Below are 19459 nucleotides of genomic sequence, written 5' to 3' on the forward strand. Positions count from 1 at the left end.
AATTGTGTGCAATATTCCAAGTGTGGCCTTACCAAGGTTCTATACAACTGAAGCATGACTTGCCAGTTTTTATACTCGATGCCCCGTCCAATGAAGGCAAGCATTCCAGATGCTTTCTTAACTACGTTGTCCTCGTGTTGCCACCTTCAAAGATCTGTGGACATGCCCGCCCACATCTCTCTGACTATCGATTGTCCCAAGAGTTTAGTCATTTACAATATATTTCCATCTATGTTAGACCTACCAAAATGCATTACCTCACATTTGTCCGGATTAAACTCCATTTGCCATTTTTCTGCCCAAGTCTCCAACCTATCTATGTCCTGCTGTATCTTCTGACAACCCTCAACACTATCTGCCACTCCACCAACCTTGGTGCCATCTGCGAACTCACTAATTAGACCAGCTACATTTTTCTCCAAATCATTTATGTATACTACAAACAACAGAGGCCCAAGCACAGATACCTGTGGAGCATCACAACCTTCCATTCAGGTTGCCTTGTGACCGAGCCAGTTCTGTATCCATCTTACCACCTCATCTCTGATCCAGTGTGACTTCACCTTTTGTACCAGTCTGCCATGAGGAACCGTTACTGAAGTCTATGTAAATAACATCCAACACCCTCCCCATATCAATCATCTTTGTGAACTCCTCAAAAATCTAGATCAAGTTAGTGAGGCACGACCTCCACTTCACAAAACCATGTTGTCTATTGCTTATGAGTCCATTTGTTTCCAAATCGGTATAAATCCTGTCCCTGAGAATTCCCACCAATAATTTACCTACAAGGCTCACCGGCCTATAGTTTCCAGGATTATCCCTGCTACCTTTCTTAAACAGCGGTACCACATTAGCTATTCTCCGGTCCTCTGGGATCTCACTTGTAGTCAATGAGGATACAAAGATGTCAACGTCCAAGCAATTTCCTCCCTTGCTTCCCTCAGTATTCTGAGGCAAATCCCATCCGGCCCAGGAGACCTATCTACCTTAATATCCTTTAAAAGATCCAATACCTCCTCCTTTCCGATGTTAACATGACCCAGACTATCCACACACCCCACCCAGGAATCATCTTCCACAAAGTCCCTTTCTTTGGCGAACACTGATGCAAAGTATTCATTTAGTACCTTGCCCATTTCCTCTGCTCAACACAGATTTCCACCACTTTCCTCAAGTGGTCCAATTCTTTCCCTGGCCAACCTCTTGCTTTTTACAAATGAATAAGAAGCTTTGGGATTCACCTTAATCCTACTTGCCAAGGACTTTTCATGACCCCCTTCTAGCCCTCCTAATTTTCCGTTTCAGTACCTTCCTACTTTCTTTATATTCCTCAAGGGTTGACTGTCCCCACCCTTCTAGAACGTACAAAAGTCTTTTTCTTTTTGACGAGGTTCACAATATCCCTCATTATCCTTAACTTCCCGCCTTCGTTATCTCAGGAACGTGACTTTCCTGAATCCTAATCAACTGTTGCTTGAAAGACTCCCACATGTCCGATGTTGATTTACTATCATTTGAGGAAAACCTTTTTCACTCAAGAGGGTTGCGGACATCTGGGATCACTGCCTAGGTTTGTGGCTGAGGCAGAAACACAACGCATTTAAAAAGGTGCCTGGATGTGCTGCCATATTAATACTCGGGCTACCAGAGTATGTCAAAGGCTAGGCAACCTATTGCGAGTAACTCACCCACTGACCCCACAAAACCTGTACATGATCTAGAAGGCACAAGCCAGGAATGTAATGGAATACTCTCCACTTGCCTGGATGAGTGTAGCTCCAAAAATATTCAATGAGGCTCAACATCATCCAGGACAAAGCAGTCCGCTTGGTTGCTACCAGCCCCCCACCCCCAAACTTTCAATCCCTCCAGCACCGACGAACAATGGCAGCAGTGTGTACCATCTACAAGATGCACTGCAGGGGCTTGCCAAGATTCCTTACACAGCACCTTCCAAACCCACGAACATTACCACCCAGAAGGACAAGAGCAGCAGATACCTGGGAACCACACCATCTGAAGGTTCCCCTTCAAGTCCCTCACCACCCCAACTTGGAAATCTATTGCCGTTCCTTCAATGTCGCTGGGTGAAAATCCAGGAACTCTCTCCCTTACAGCACTGTGGGTGTATCTACACCTCAGGGATTGCAGCAGTTCAAGGCGGCAACTAACCACCAACTTCTGACAGGCAACTAGGGATGGGCAATAAATGCTGGTCTAACCAGCGACGCCCACATCCCGGAAAATAACTTTTAAAACCTGCAAGATATGAACCAGGTGCTGGAAAGTGGGATTAAAACGAGCGACTAAGTTCCTTTTTTTCTCTCTTTTTGGCCAGCGCAGACACGATGGGCTGAGTGGCCTCTTTCTGCACCGTAATGCTCCCATGGTTCTCTGATACACCCAAGGCTTGGCTAAGCTGCTTCAAAGGTTTAACGTGCATTGTGTTGGTGAGAATGGAGTCACTTATAGGCCAGACAAGGTAATGAACTACTTGGATTCCACAATAATTCAACAATTTCATGGTCATTTTTACTCGTGCCACCTTATTTCTAGGTTTGTTTTTCAAACTGGTGTGCAACTGACAGTTCACAATTATGCTACAGTAGCCCAATGTATCAGTGCACATCTGAAATACAACGGTTTCCTTGCTCACAGGCCCAATTTGCAGTAACAAGCTTCCTTTAAATATACACGCTTCCAATTTTCTTTTCATAAGTTTCATTAGAGATTCTTACCTTAATTTGATCCATCAACCAAACCAATGCACCAAGAATCAGTGGCCAAGTGTGTGGAGCTCCGACTGTATACATTGAGCTTTTTGACAATGGAAAGGGATACCTTAAACAAATAATGATATCAGTCACCAATGATAGGGATATAAACTTAATTTCATTGACACTATCTTCTGCACATCGAGTAATATTGTCCTGCCAAATATATAGCAACTAGAAAAGGCATATGAAACATCAGATAATTGAACTGCCTCACTGTTCATGGTTATTGTTCTGTAAACATTATCTAATCTCAACTCAAGAAAGTCTTATTAACTGCAGACTGGCATCTGTAATGGTGGGAAATTCAAGAGGAAGCAGAGAATGGTTATCCACCAAATGTATGGCTATTATTTTATTCAAGTTAGTTAGGCCTCCAATTCAGATCCCTGGGGGACGCCAAGTCACATCCTTCAGCAATAGCAAAGCCAACATTTAGTGCTCTTCTTGTCAGTGAAGGGGTAGTGATGAGCCATATTATTGAGCTGCTGCAGTCAGTGTGTGTTGGGATATCTACAGTATTGTTAGGACTCTTTCTCCTCATCAATAAGCTGCCTCCAACTCCACATCACACTCTCAGGCAGTTCATTCTAGATCCTAACCAGAGGCTGCATAAAAAAATGTTTTCATGTCAATGTTGGTTCGTTGCTCATCACCTTAAATCTGTGCCTCTTGTTATCAACCTTTACATGAATCCATCTATTGTCTACCCCCTTTACGACGTAGAGCCCCTCGACCAAATTTCCTCTCAAACTTCTTCAATCTATCAATCTTCATAATATATAAGATTACAGATAGCTGCCAGAAAAATAGGGTGGTAATTGTAGGGGATTTTAACTTTCCCAACATTAACTGGGACAGCCATAGCACTAGGGGTTTGGATGGAGAGAAATTTGTCGAGTGTATTCAGGAAGAATTACTCATTCAATATGTGGATGACACAACTTGACATCCTCTTGGGGAATAAGGAAGGGCAGCTGACGGAAGAGTTAGTGAGGGATCACTTTGGGACCAGTGACCATAATTCCATTAGTTTTAAGATAGCTATGGAGAATGATAGTTCTGGCCCAAAAGTTAAAATTCTAAATTGGGGCAAGGCCAATTTCGATAGTATTAGGCAGGAACTTTCAAAAGTTGATTGGGGGAGCCTGTTCACAGGCAAGGGGACAGCTGGTAAGTGAGAGTCTTTCAAAAGTGTGTTAACTAGAGTTCAGGATGAGCACATTCCTCTTAAGAGTGAAGGGTAAGGATGGTAGAAATGGGGAACCCTGGATGACTCGGGATATTGAGGCCATGGTCAAAAGGAAGGAGGCATATGACATGCACAGGCAGCTGGGATCAAGTGGATCCCTTGAAGAAAATAGGGCTTATCAGAGTAGAGTTAAGAGAGAAGTCAGGAGGGAAAAAAGGGGACATGAGAATGTCTTGGCAGATAAGGCAAAGGAAAATCCAAAGAGATTTACAGATACATAATGGGCAAAAGAGTGACTAGGGAGAGGGTAGGGCCTCTTCAGGATAAACAGGGTCATCTATGTGCAGATCCACAAGGGATGGGAGAGGACCTAAATGAATATTCCTAGTCACTATTTATCTTTGAGAAAGACATGAATGTTAGGGAAATTGTGGAAATAAAATTGATGTCTTGGGGAGTGTACATATTACAGAGAAGGAGGTGCTGGAGGTATTAAAGCGCATCAAGATAGACAAATCCCCGGCACCTGATGAAATGAATCCCAGGCCGTTGTGGGAGGCGAGGGAGGAAATTGCCAGCCCCCTAGCGAAGATATTTAAATCATCGACAGCCACTGGAGCGGTGCCTGAAGATTGGAGGGTAGCAAATGTTTTGCCCTTGTTTAAGAAGGGCTGTAGGGATAAGCCTGGAAACGACCGACCAGTGAGTCTTACTTCTGTAGTGGGTAAATTGTTCGAAGGTATTCTGAGGGTCAGGATCTACAGACATTTAGCCAGGCAAGGGCTAATTAAGGAAAGTCAGCATGGCTTTTTAAGGGGAAAGTCATGACTCACAAATTTGATTGAGTTTTTTGAAGGGGTAACCAAGAAGGTAGATGAGGGCAGTGCGGTCGACGTCGTCTACGTGGACTTCAGCAAGGCCTTTGACAAGGTACCGCATGGTAGGTTGTTGTAAAAGGTTAAATCTCACGGAATCTAGGGCGAGGTAGCCAACTGGATACAAAATTGGCTTGCCGACCGAAGCCAAAGGGTGGTTGTGGAGGGTTGTTTTTCAAACTGGAGGCTTGTGACCAGGTGTGCCTCAGGGATCGGTGCTGGGTCCACTGTTATTTGTGATATATACAAATGATTTGGATGAGAATGTAGGAAGCATGGTTGGTAAGTTTGCAGATGACGCCAAGATTGGTGGCATGGTGAATAGTGAAGAAGGTTATATAAGATTGCAACAGGATCTTGACCAATTGGGCCAGTGGGCCGATGAATGGCAGATGGAGTTTAATTTGGATAAATGTGAGGTGATGCATTTTGGTAGATCAAATCAGGGCAGGACCTATTCAGTTCATGGTAGGGAGTTGGGGAGAGTTACAGAACAAAGATCAAGGGATACAGGTTCATAGCTCCTTGAAGGTGGATTGGCAGGTGGACAGGGTGGTGAAGAATACTAGGTTTTATTGGTGAGAATAATGAATACAGGAGTTGGGACTTCTTGTTGAAGCTGCACAAGGCATTGGTGAGACCACAAATGGAATATGGTGTTCAGTTCTGGTCACCCTATTATAGGAAGGATATTGTTACAATAGAAAGAGTTCAGAAGAGATTTACAAGGATGCTACCAAGGCTTGATGGTCTGAGTTATAAGGAGAGGCTGGATAGGCTGGGACTTTTTTCCACGGGCCATAGGAGGCTTAGGGGTGATCTTATAAAGGTCTATAAAATAATGAGGAGCATCGATAAGGTAGACAGTCGATATCAATTCCCAAAGGTAGAGGAATCTAGCACTAGAGGGCATAGGTTTAACATGAGAGGAGAGAGATACAAAGGAGACCAGAAGGGGGATTTCTTCACACGGGGGCAGTGAGCATCTCGAATGGGCTCCAGAGGCAGGTACAACTTTGTCCTTTACAAAGCAGTTAGACAGTTACATGGGCAGGGTGGGTATAGAGGGATATGGGCCAAATGCAGGCAAGTGGGACTAGCTTAGTGATAGAAACTGGGTGGCATGGATCAGCTAGGCCTGTTTCCATGCTGTAAACATCTATGTCTCTATCAGAGTAATTCATATCCCACATTCTTCAATCTTTTCTGTACCATCTTTTAAGCCTTCACATCATTCCTAATGTGCAGAATTAGTCAATACTCCAATATAGGCTCAACCAGTGTTTTAAAGTTCATCATGACTGTGTTTTGCCTCTATAAACCCAGGATTCCAAATGCCTTTCACCACTTTGGCAACTTGCCCTGCCACCTTCACTGGTACGTGTGCATATAATCTCCCAGGTCCCTCTGATGCCAAATCCTCAACAATTGCACCATTTTATATTGGTACTCCTCATTCTTCTTTCCAAAATATATCACTTCACATCTCCCTGCACTAAATTCCATTTGCTTCTTTCTCAGCCATTTCACTAGCCTATGTGCCCTCTTGAAATCTATTACTTTCCTTTCCTCTGCCCAAGTTTTGGCTCATCTCCAAATTTTGAAATTATACCGTACACTCAAGTCTAGGTCATGTAGTGATATGCATCACTGTATATACACAAGGGGTTAATGTAAATACACTACAACTAAGTAACCACTAGAGGGAGCACCACAGATGCATAGACAAAGAGGAAGTCAAGACACTCTTCACAGGAACGGCAGCTGGTGAGCAGGACACAGACAGGCAGCTCAGATGTAACATAGCATAACCGCTGGAGAGAGAATAAACTCATACAAATAAAGCATCTACTTCAACTGCAAGACTACAAACTTTATTCAGACACAAGGAATAATACATGGTACCAGGAGACTTCAGAATGCTTACTAGAAAGGTTACACAAGATGTAGACAAAGCAAGATCGAAAACAGAAGAAAACTCGTACGTGAGGAGACTTTGCTGAGTCGATGAAACTCATTGGAACTCCACCGCAGCTGAAAACAACCAGTAATCTAAGTCATAGATGGAAACATTTTAAACAAACGTTCAAACTATATATCATAGCTAGTAAGTTAGGCACGGCCTCAGAAGAAGTGAAAATAGCACTTCTACTAGCGACATGATGCTAGAGAAATCTATAACTGCTTTAATTACTTGAAAGGTGAAGACAACACCAAATTAGAAGTAATACTTAAAAAAATTTGAAGATCACTGTAACACCAGTAACAATGCTGCTTTAAGACATTCAATGCTCGGAGACCAAATTTCACAGGAAATAAGTGATGCGAAATACAAACAATCATTATCAGAACAGAAAGGTTTAATGCTGGAAATCGCGATTGAAAAGTGCAGATCGCAAGAAAAAAATACCGTATGTTTTTAACAAGAAAACTGGCGAAAAAGTTCTTTTCCACGGGTCTAAAAGTTAAAATAGCTTCTGAGCACATTTTAAACTGCCCAGGGAACAAAAGATGCAAATTTGAGTCTGCGCATGCGCAGGAAACAGCAGCCGCGCATGCACGGTTGGAAACAGCCGTTTTGGAAGCAGATCATTCTGCACATACGCAATTGAAAAAGAGATTTTGGGCGCAGGTCGTTCTGCGCAGCCAAAAGATCAAACACCGTTCGACGATGGATCTGCGCATGCACAGTTGAACAGAAAGAGCACCCAGTTCAAAGAGGGACCTGCGCATGCGCAAGCCGCGCATGCGCAGTTTACGGAAAAGCGCAGTGAAGAAAAATCGATTCGCGCACGTGCAATCGATTCACGTCACGACCGCCATGACTCAGACCACGGCCACTGAAAGCAACACTGCCCAAAAATTAAAAATAAGAGTTTTAAAGGCACAAAACCAACAAATTTAACCTCAAAAGGCACAACAGTGTCTGAACTTCTACCAGCAGTTGAACATAACTTCAGAGCACCCTGGAAAAAGCAGTTTGCACCACCTAAAGTGAAGAGCATAATGACAAATCCGAAACCAGAGAAGAGGATTTGTTCATTCAACATGGAGGACAAAACATCCGAAACAAAAAAGGATGAGTTGTTTATCGAAAAATACTACTCAGACATGGCTGAGTGATTCCGATATGATCATAAAAGCATCAGCGCCACGGTTGAAAAGCTCAACACAACTGTACTCATGGTAGATGAATCCAATACCATGATGCAATGGCAGATCGTCGATACAACAAAGAATAAAGAAATGTACAGCACAGGAACAGGCCCTTCGGCCCTCCAAGCCCGTGCCATGAAGCCCGACTAAACTACAATCTTCATGTTGCAGCTGTACAAAACTCTGGTACGGCCGCATTTGGAGTATTGCGTACAGTTCTGGTCACCTCATTATAGGAAGGACGTGGAGGCTTTGGAGCGGGTGCAGAGGAGATTTACCAGGATGTTGCCTGGTATGGAGGGAAAATCTTATGAGGAAAGGCTGATGGACTTGAGGTTGTTTTCGTTGGAGAGAAGAAGGTTAAGAGGAGACTTAATAGAGGCATACAAAATGATCAGGGGGTTAGATAGGGTGGACAGTGAGAGCCTTCTCCCGCGGATGGAAATGGCTGGCACGAGGGGACATAGCTTTAAACTGAGGGGTAATAGATATAGGACAGAGGTAGGTTCTTTACGCAAAGAGTGGTGAGGCCGTGGAATGCCCTACCTGCAACAGTAGTGAACTCGCCAACATTGAGGGCATTTAAAAGTTTATTGGATAAGCATATGGATGATAATGGCATAGTGTAGGTTAGATGGCTTTTGTTTCGGTGCAACATCGTGGGCCAAAGGGCCTATACTGCGCTGTATCGTTCTATGTTCTATTCCCATCCTATTCATGTATTTGTCAAGATGCCCCTTAAATGTCACTATCGTCCCTGCTTCCACCACCTCCTCCGGTAGCGAGTTCCAGGCACCCACTACCCTGTGTAAAAAAAACTTGCCTCGTACATCTAATCTAAACCTTGCCCCTCGCACCTTAAACCTATGCCCCCTAGTAATTGACCCCTCTACTCTGGGGAAAAGCCTCTACTATCCACTCTGTCTATGCCCCTCATAATTTTGTAGACCTCTATCAGGTCACCCCTCAACCTCCGTCGTTCCAGTGAGAACAAACCGAGTTTATTCAACCGCTTCTCATAGCTAATGCCCTCCATACCTGGCAACATTCTGGTAAATCTCTTCTGCACCCTCTCTAAAGCCTCCACATCCTTCTGGTAGTGTGGCGACCAGAATTGAACACTATACTCCAAGTGTGGCCTAACTAAGGTTCTATACAACTGCAACATGACTTGCCAATTCTTATACTCAATGCCCCGGCCAATGAAGGCAAGCATGCCGTATGCCTACTTGACTACCTTCTCCACCTGTGTTGCCCCTTTCAGTGACCTGTGGAACTTTACTCCTAGATCTCTCTGACTTTCAATACTCTTGAGGGTTCTACCATTCACTGTATATTCCCTACCTGCATTAGACCTTCCAAAATGCATTACCTCACATTTCTCCGGATTAAACCCCATCTGCCATCTCTCCGCCCAAGTCTCCAAACAGTCTAAATCCTGCTGTATCCTCTGACAGTCCTCATCGCTATCCGCAATTCCACTAACCTTTGTGTCGTCTGCAAACTTACTAATCAGACCAGTTACATTTTCCTCCAAATCATTTATATATACCACAAACAGCAAAGATCCCAACACCGATCCCTGCGGAACACCACTGGTCACAGCCCTCCAATTAGAAAAGCATCCTTCCATTGCTACTCTCTGCCTTCTATGACCTAGCCAGTTCTGTATCCACCTTGCCAGCTCACCCCTGATCCCGTGTGACTTCACCTTTTGTACTAGTCTACCATGAGGGACCTTGTCAAAGGCCTTACTGAAGTCCATATAGACAACATCCACTGCCCTACCTGCATCAATCACCTTAGTGACCTCCTCGAAAAACTCTATCAAGTTAGTGAGACACGACCTCCCCTTCACAAAACCATGCTGCCTCTCGCTAATACGCCCATTTGCTTCCAAATGGGAGTACATAGAACATAGAAAATACAGCACAGAACAGGCCCTTCGGCCCACGGTGTTGTACCGAACCTTTGTCCTAGATTAATCATAGATTATCATTGAATTTACAGTGCAGAAGGAGGCCATTCGGTCCTTTGAGTCTGCACCGGCTCTTGGAAAGAGCACCCTACCCAAACTCAACACCTCCACCCAACACCAAGGGCAATTTGGACATTAAGGGCAATTTATCATTGGCCAATTCACCTAACCCGCACATCTTTGGACTGTGGGAGGAAACCGGAGCACCCGGAGGAAACCCATGCAGACACGGGGAGGACGTGCAGACTCCGCACAGGCAATGACCCAAGCCGGAATCGAACCTGGGACCATGGAGCTGTGAAGCAATTGTGCTATCCACAATGCTACCGTGCTGCCCTTAAGAACAAATAAATCTACACTATATCATTTTACCGTAATCCATGTACCTATCCAATAGCTGCTTGAAGGTCCCTAATGTTTCCGACTCAACTACTTCCACAGGCAGTGCATTCCATACCCCACTACTCTCTGATATCCCTCCTATATCTTCCACCTTTCACCTTAAATTTATGTCCCCTTGTAATGGTTTGTTCCACCCAGGGAAAAAGTCTCTGACTGTCTACTCTATCTATTCCCCTGATCATCTTATAAACCTCTATCAAGTCGCCCCTCATCCTTCTCCGCTCTAATGAGAAAAGGCCTAGCACCCTCAACCTTTCCTCGCAAGACCTACTCTCCATTCCAGGCAACATCCTGGTAAATCTTCTTTGCACCTTTTCCAGAGCTTCCACATCCTTCCTAAAATGAGGCGACCAGAACTGTACACAGTACTCCAAATGTGGCCTTACCAAAGTTTTGTACAGCTGCATCATCACCTCACGGCTCTTAAATTCAATCCCTCTGTTAATGAACGCGAGCACACCATAGGCCTTCTTCACAGCTCTATCCACTTGAGTGGCAACTTTCAAAGATGTATGAACATAGACCCCAAGATCTCTCTGCTCCTCCACATTGCCAAGAACTCTACCGTTAACCCTGTATTCCGCATTCATATTTGTCCTTCCAAAATGGACAACCTCACACTTTTCAGGGTTAAACTCCATCTGTCACTTCTCAGCCCAGCTCTGCATCCTATCTATGTCCAGGATCAGTAGATCCTGTCTCGAAGAATTCTCTCCAGTAATTTCCCTACCACTGAAGTAAGGCTCACCGGCCTGTAGTTCCCTGGATTATCCTTGCTACCTTCTTAAACAGAGGAACAACATTGGCTGTTCTCCAGTCCTCCGGGACATCCCCTGAAGACAGTGAGGATCCAAAGATTTCTGTCAAGGCCTCAGCAATTTCCTCTCCAGCCTCCTTCAGTATTCTGGGGTAGATCCCATCAGGCCCAGGGGACTTATCTACCTTAATATTTTTTAAGACGCCCAACACATTGGATGACAGCAACCTGGCAAATACCCAAGAAGAAAACGCCACACAGCGAGTACTGAACGACTCCGTTGAGAGAGCACAGATCGACTCCAGAGAGGACTGTGCACGACTCCACACAGAGAGCGATGAAAGACTCCACACAGAGCGACGCAAGCCTCCACAGAGAGCTCGTTGACAGACTCCAAAATGGAAGCAATTAAAGACTCCATAGCGAACGCCATACATGATCAAGATCAAGAAGGTCCATCCACCCCACGTGAACAAGAAAAAGACTATGAAAGTCTACCCAGCTCACATAATCAACAAGAAGAGAATGTAAGTCTCCCCACTGTATGTGAAAACAGTGACAATGTGATCACATTCGACATACAGGATATGCACGATCACAGCGAGACTGACAGATCTCAGCAGGTCTGTACAAAAGAACTTGACAGTCAAAGCACAACCACTCATGAATCTAGTGAGACCGCATCAATTGAAACCTCATCTACTCTAAACTACCCACAAGAAAATGAAATCTTGAAGATTTTGACTCCAGAAGACGAGCACCAAGAAACCAAAGGTGATTCAAATGAACCAGAAATGACTCCCTTTCAGTGACATAATGATATTGCTTTTTTTCTTATTAACCAAACAGATTCTGTCCTTGACCCCTCTCCAGGTCTGCAATATTCTCCTTCACAAATATTGCCAATCCTCGGCTTTCTTTCCTGAACCCAGTCATTGAAGCAATGGCACAGAAGGGGGCCATTTGGTCCAGAATCCATGTCAGCTCTTTGCACGGCAATCCAGTCCATCCTCTTACCCCACACTATCCCTGTAGCCATGCAAAATTGTTTGTCTCAAGTGCCTATCCAATTTCCTTCAGAAACGTAGTTCACTGCCCCTTCCACTATCCTCAGACAGCAAGTTCCAGGTCATTACCAACCACTGCGCAAAAGGTTCTTCCTCACATTCCCCTACATCTTTTGCCTTAACTCTTAAATCTGTGTACCCCAGTCCTGGTGCCACCAGCTTTTTGTGTCTACCTTATTAAAATCCTTCACAAACTTGTATGTCTCTATCAGAAACCTCTCAATCTCCATTGCTCCAAGGAGAACCCAGCCTCTCCAGCCTAACTTTGTAGCTAAAATCCCTCATCCCTAGGACTACTCTGCTAATCTCTGCACCTCCAGGACCTCAGAAGTGAGGAGAAGCTTCACTCCCTTCCTAAAATGTGGTAGTCAGAACTGGATGCAATACATAGTTGTGGCCTAACCAGAGCTCTATTTTCAAAACTATGCTTTGGCAATCACTCCCCGAACCATCCTGCCCCTTCCAAAGATCTATGCATATGTACCTCCCAGGTCACTGTTTAAAAACAGTGCCTCTCCTTAGCGATTCTCCAAAAATACATCACCTCACACTTCTGCATTTAAATTCCATCCCCACCTTATCTGTCCATTCCACTCGTCTATGCCCTGCCCTAATCGATTAGTATCATCGTCACTTACCACACCTCTAAGTTTGCTATCATTGGCATATCTTGAAATTTAACTTTATATTCCATTATCAAAGTAATTTACATAGATATACTTCACAAAAAGCAGTGATTCTAATGACTCTTGGGAAATATCATTACCTACCATCCACTAATCTGAAAACAATCATTTACCACAACTCGCTATTTTCTGTCTTTAATCAAATTATTTCCCTCCCCCCCCCAAACTGACACTGACACTATTCAATGGGCCTCAAATTTTGTTAATTGGCATTTATGAGGGACTTTCTCAAACACCTTAAATCCTTATAGACAAACTCACCGGCATTCCCTTCATCAACCTTCTGTTGCTTCATCAAAACAATAAATTAATCTAACATGCCTCACACAAATCCTTATATCCAAGAATATTCAGTACCCTGTCTTCCCCTTTCTTTTGAATCGATCTCCATTGAATGAACAAAGCATGTTCATTCATGCTTTACGAACATCAATCTTATCCTCCCTCAGTCTGACTGCACCTGATGTGTCTTTGCCTCTCTTTATCACACTGCTCTGCCTTCTACAATCCTTTGTGCACCTTATTTCTCATTTTAATATTACATTCTGCTTCCTCTCCCACCCCCACACTTCCACCAACTTAGCTTAAAACTAATAGCACTGGAAAAGCAGGCCAGTTCCTAGGTTGGTAGATGTTCAATCCATTCACCCTGTATAGGTCCCACCTCCCAAAGAAATGCTCCCAGAGTCTCAGGAATCTAAAGTCCTCCTTCCTGAACCATCTCTCCAGCCACACATTCAATTTCTCACTACTGACTACCGAGTGGCACTGAAAGTAAACCAGAGATTACTACCTCTACAACTGCTCTGCCTTTGTACAAGCTCTCCCATTTCAATTGATAAAATCTGCTTGTTGATTGTAAGTAAGTACAGCTCTTTCCTTTTTATTTTCAAACACCTCTCCCTGCTAATCCATTGTTTTGTTGTTAATAATTGTGCCAATCTATTGTGCCAATTCCCACCTCATCACTCCTAAATTTAAAACCTTGGTTCTAATTTATTATCTAATATCTGATCTAACATCACACTTAAATTAACTTAATAATCTGTATTGTCACAAGTAGGCTTACATTAACACTGCAATGAAGTTACTGTGAAAATCCCCTAGTCGCCACACTCCAGCACCTGTTCGGGTAGAGGAAGAATTCAGAATGTCCAAATTACCTAACAGCACGTCTTTCGGGACTTGTGGGAGAAAACCGGAGCACCCGGAGGAAATACATACAGACACGGGGAGAAAGTGCAGACTCCGCAGTGACCCAAGCCGGGAATCGAACCTGGGACCCAGGCACTGTGAAGCAACAGTGCTAACCACTGTGCTACCGTGCCTGTTTAATGGGTGAAGGATTTATCTAATCTCTATAATCTGAAAATATTATTTTGGGTCATTCCCAACTTGTAAGCACACGAGTACAAACAGCACATACTGCAGTCCAAAGGTATCAAATATGACAGCCAATCTGTGCACATCAAGATTCCATAATCTTGGGCAAGGGCAGCACGGTAGCATTGTGGATAGCACAATTGCTTCACAGCTCCAGGGTCCCAGGTTCGATTTCGGCTTGGGTCAGAGTCTGCACATCCTCCCCGTGTGTGCGTGGGTTTCCTCCGGGTGCTCCAGTTTCCTCCCACAGTCCAAAGATGTGCAGGTTAGGTGGATTGGCTGTGATAAATTGCCCTTAGTGTCCAAAATTGCCCTTAGTGTTGGGTGGGGTTACTGGGTTGTGGGGATAGAGTGGAGGTGTTGACCTTGGGTAGGGTGCTCTTTCCAAGAGCCGGTGCAGACCCGATGGGCCGGGTGGCCTCCTTCTGCACTGTAAATTCTATAACATCAAATGAGACGACTTACGGTTAGAATATTTGGTAACCCTGGTTAAGGGCAGCATCCCGCTCTTCCATGAAAAGTGCAACTTTTGTTTAATGTTGATCCAAGCCATTGCAGTCAGACTGCTTCAACGTCTACTATCAGGGACAAAACTTCTGACATTCAAGAAAGCACCAAAGAAATGCTACACGGTCAGCCTGGACCACAGGTTCAGCTTCTCCGGGGGAACTTGATTAACATCTTGTAACTCTAAAGACAATATGGTACCAATGGAGCAAAGCCGACAAATACACTATAGATCTGCAAAAATAGTAACTTCAATATTTACAGTCTTACCCAAGAGATTTAAAGATCCTGGGAATCTCTTCTTCAAACTTTGAATCAGGCATCTGATAAGATTGATCAAGCAAATTATACAAAAAGGAGAAGATCTTCAGGAATTCTTTGGCAGTGGGTGATTGCAGACTCTTCGTCGAGATAGAATGTGGATAACTGTATTCCCCAAGGAACTAAAATAAATATGGTAAAATCATTTTTAAAACAATTTTTAAATCTCAAAAATCACAGAATTCTGATTTAATGTATATTCATGAGAATTTCATGAACCAGACATCTTTTTTTTAAAAAACGTTCTTTGAACACAACCATTGTGTTGGAGAGAATGGAGCAGAAGTATCTAATGACATATGCACGAGTTTCTACATCCTTACGAAGAAACTTTAGCTTTTACTGGGTCTTGCATCACAAAACATAGCAGAAAGAATCAGGACGCTGTAGCCTCACACTGTCTAATGCCACTAGTTACTGGCTATTCATTCTCACCTGACAGATTACATTCAAATATTTTTTTAATCCACTGTAAGGGTAAATATTATAGTGACTATTTCCAACATTGTGCAAATCATCAGGTTTTCAAGACCATGGCTCCCTTTCAAAGTAAGTTTTAAAAACTCATTTATTTTAGAAGTCATTTTTAAAATTTTTTAAATATTTTAAATCTTTTATTGGCATTTTCAAAAATTATAAACAATTTTGTACATTGCTGGCCGTATTCGTTCACTGTACAATACATAGAATTTACAGTGCAGAAGGAGGCCATTCGGCCCATCGAGTCTGCACCGGCTCTTGGAAAGAGCACCCTACCCAAGGTCAACACCTCCACCCTATCCCTATGCCTATAACCCTGTAACCCCACCCAACACTAAGGGCAATTTTGGACACTAAGGGCAATTTCTGATGGCCAATCCACCTAACCTGCACATCTTTGGGCTGTGGGAGGAAACCGGAGCACCCGGAGGAAACCCATGCACACACGGGGAGGATGTGCAGACTCCGCAGACAGTGACCCAAGCCGGAATCGAACCTGGGACCCTGGAGCTGTGAAGCAATTGTGCTATCCACAATGCTACCATGCTGCCCGTAGATCACGGCTGATCTGATTGTACCTCGACCCCAGATTCCTGCGGACTTCCGATAACCTTTTGCCCCCTTGTTAATCAAGAGTTTATCTACCTCCGCCTTGAAATTATTCAACGACTCTGCTTCCTCCGCCTTTTGAAGAAGAAAATTCCAGAGACTCCCGACCCTCCGAAAGAAAATAAATTCTCCTAAGCTCTGTTTGAAGCGACCAGGGATGTGCTTCTGAGGCTGTACAAGGCTCTGGTCAGACCCCATTTGGAGTATTGTGAGCAGTTTTGGGCCCCGTATCTAAGGAAGGATGTGCTGGCCTTGGAAAGGGTCCAGAGGAGGTTCACAAGAATGATCCCTGGAATGAAGAGCTTGTCATATGAAGAACGTTTGAGGACTCTGGGTCTGTACTCGTTGGAGTTTAGAAGGATGAGGGGGGGATCTTATTGAAACTTACAGGATGCTGCGAGGCCTGGATAGAGTGGACGTAGAGAGGATGTTTCCACTTGTAGGAAAAACTAGAACCAGAGGACATCATCTCAGACTAAAGGGACGATCCTTTAAAGCAGAGATGAGGAGGAATACAGGAAGGTTTGTCTTTTCTTTCCTTTAAGTTCTCCTATATGGGGCAGCACGGTGGCGCAGTGGTTAGCACTGCTGTCTCACGGCGCCGAGGTCCCAGGTTCGATCCCGGCTTTGGGTCACTGTCCGTGTGGAGTTTGCACATTCTCCCCGTGTTTGCGTGGGTTTCGCCCCCACAACCCAAAGATGTGCAGGGTAGGTGGATTGAACCTGCTAAATTGCCCCTTAATTCCCCCCCGGTTGCACGTTCCTATGGTACCCCCGTCTTATTTTTTTTCTTTTTCCTCTCCCTTTTCTTTTCAACTTTCCCGTTTCCCCATCTATTTGTTGTTGCTGGCCTCGAACAAGTTCTGGAACAAACCTTCAAACAGGAGCACATTAGGGTTTACATTCAAGACTGAAAACATTTATAATTCTTCTGAATTCACCAAATGATTAAGAGATAATCTGTTCACATTAATCCTCAACCTCTGGGACTAACTGCCCCATGTGTTTAGGAAGCCTTTCTCTGACCCTCGGATGGTGTACTTAATCTTCTCCAGGTGGAGAAATTCCGAAAGTTCAGCAAGCCAATCTGCAGCAATAGGTGGTGCTGCTGATCGCCAGCCGAGCAGGATTCTCCGGCGTGCGACTAGGGAAGCGAAAGCTAGGGCATCGGCCCCCTTCCCCATGTGTAGCTCTGGCTACTCCGATACCCCAAAGATTGCCACGTTTGGGCATGGCTTCACCCTCACAACCTTGGACATTGCCTTCAGGAAGGCTGTCCAGAACCCCGCCTCGAAGGAGGCTGTGTTATGGGCCAGGGTTTAGAGAACCCCAAAGTGTATCATGGTGTTCACCTGACCCACAACTTTTAATAGATTGTGGTATGGGGAGCACACAGCTCACTCTTCAGGTATGGTACAGCAGACATGGACCAGTGGTTTTTAAAACAAAACAATGTTTATTTTATGAACTCAAGTTAACCTTTTTAAAACAAACAGTGAATATCTGAGCAACCAGTAAATCAAATATACCCCCCAAAGAATACAACTCTCAGTAATCTGTATGCCATCCTTTTAACATCCAAAAGGCTTAACAAACCTTCAAACAGGAGCACATTAGGGTTTACATTCAAGACTGAAAACATTTATAATTCTTCTGAATACACCAAATGATTAAGAGATAGTCCTTCATGGCAGAGATCAACAGCAGTGCAGCTCACAGACACACCCAAGCTTTCTCAAACTGAAACTAAAAAACAGAAGTGGAGCTCAGCTCCACCCACACTTTGACATCACTCCAGTAACATGAGCAGCTCCATTTATTAAAGGTACATTTCTTAAACACTCATTTCTTAAAGGGTACTCTCATATGACAGCTGTCCAGAACCTCGCACGTTTGGGGCAGGCCCCAAACATGTGGGTTTGGTTGGGCCGGGCCCCTCTGGCACCGTTCACATTTATCCTCCACCTCTGGGAAGAACCTGCTCATTCGGGTTCTGGTCAGGTGTGCTCTGTGCATCATTCTGAACTGCATGAGGCCGAGCCTTGCGCAGGAGGAGGTGGAGTTGGCCCTGCCCCTGCTCAGTGCCTCGCTCCAGAGTCCCCACCTCACTTTTATCCCCAGTCGTCCTCCCATTTCCATCTGGTCTCATCCAGTGGTTTTCGGGCTCTGTCCAGTAGCTGCCCATACATTTTCCCCAGAGTCCCCCTTCTTTACCGTCCGTATTTATCAAGTCCTCTAATAGTGTAGTCTCCGGGGTACCCTACTATCTCTTTGTGGATGAAGTGCTTTATTTTCAGGTGTCTCATTTCCTGTCCTGTCAGCAGTTCCTATGTGCACAGTTGCTTCACAGCTCCAGGGTTCCAGGTTCAATTCCCAGCTTGGGTCATTGGCTGTGTGGAGTCTGCACGTTCTCCCCGTGACTGCGTGGGTTTCCTCTAGGTGCTCCGGTTTCCTCCCACAGTCCAAAGATGTGCAGGTTAGGTGGATTGGCCATGATAAATTGCCTTTATGGTCCAAAAAGGTTAGGTGGGGTTACTGGGTTGCGAGATAGGATGGAGACATGGGCTTAAGTAGGATGCTCTTTCCAAAAGCCGGTGCAGACTCGATGGGCTGAATGGCCTCCTTCTGCACTGCAAGTTCTATGATTCCTCTGTCAGTTCGTCCAATGTCGCCAGTCTGTGCCCTACGTAAAAGTCCCTGTCACTGTGCCCCCATCACGTCTCCATTTCTGAAAGGTAGTGTCTAGCATGGCTGGGGGGAATTTGTGGTTGATGCAGATGGGAGCCACGGGGCACATCCTAGTCAGCCCGAAGTGCTGTCGTAATTGGGCACACGTCTCAGTGAAGCCACTACCACTGGCCTTGACGTGTATTTTGCCGAGGGGATGGGAGTGCTACTGTAGCCAAGGTATGGAGGGTTGTCCCCTTGCAAGAGGCCTCCTTCATCCACACCCACTCTGAATTGGGTTTGTTTACCCATCCCCTCACTCTTTCCGCCGTTGCTGCCTAGTGGTAGTACTGCAGGTTTGGTAATGCCAGGCCACCTTTGATTTTCCTCCTTTGCAGTGTTGGTTTGGGAACTCTCGAATTCTTACACCCCCACACACAAACGCCATGATTAAGCTGGCTACGTTTTGGATGAAGGCCTTGGGGATGAAGATTGGTATGGAGCTAAACAGGAAGAACCGCCTCGGCAGCATGTTCATTTTGATCATCTCCACTCTCCCCGCCAGGGAGAGTGTGAGTGCGCCCCATCTCTGTAGGTCCTTT

General features: G+C 44.7%; 1 protein-coding gene across 2 annotated transcripts in view; it reads right to left on the minus strand.

The window, feature by feature from the left end:
* The window catches only part of ndc80 (NDC80 kinetochore complex component), a 225356-nt gene that overhangs the window by 179697 nt on the left and 26200 nt on the right, over window positions 1-19459 (minus strand). Inside the window, exons 5-6 of one of the 2 annotated variants that reach the window (XM_072482926.1) lie at window positions 15051-15223; window positions 2742-2844 (exon numbers count right to left, since the gene is read on the minus strand). In XM_072482926.1, coding sequence (XP_072339027.1) covers window positions 2742-2844; window positions 15051-15223 — 276 coding nt within the window. The remainder of the gene's footprint in view (window positions 1-2741; window positions 2845-15050; window positions 15224-19459) is intronic. The other variant, XM_072482927.1, reaches the window with a different exon arrangement.

Source organism: Scyliorhinus torazame, chromosome 18 (genome assembly GCF_047496885.1).
Source record: "Scyliorhinus torazame isolate Kashiwa2021f chromosome 18, sScyTor2.1, whole genome shotgun sequence".
Taxonomy (NCBI): Eukaryota; Metazoa; Chordata; class Chondrichthyes; order Carcharhiniformes; family Scyliorhinidae; genus Scyliorhinus; species Scyliorhinus torazame.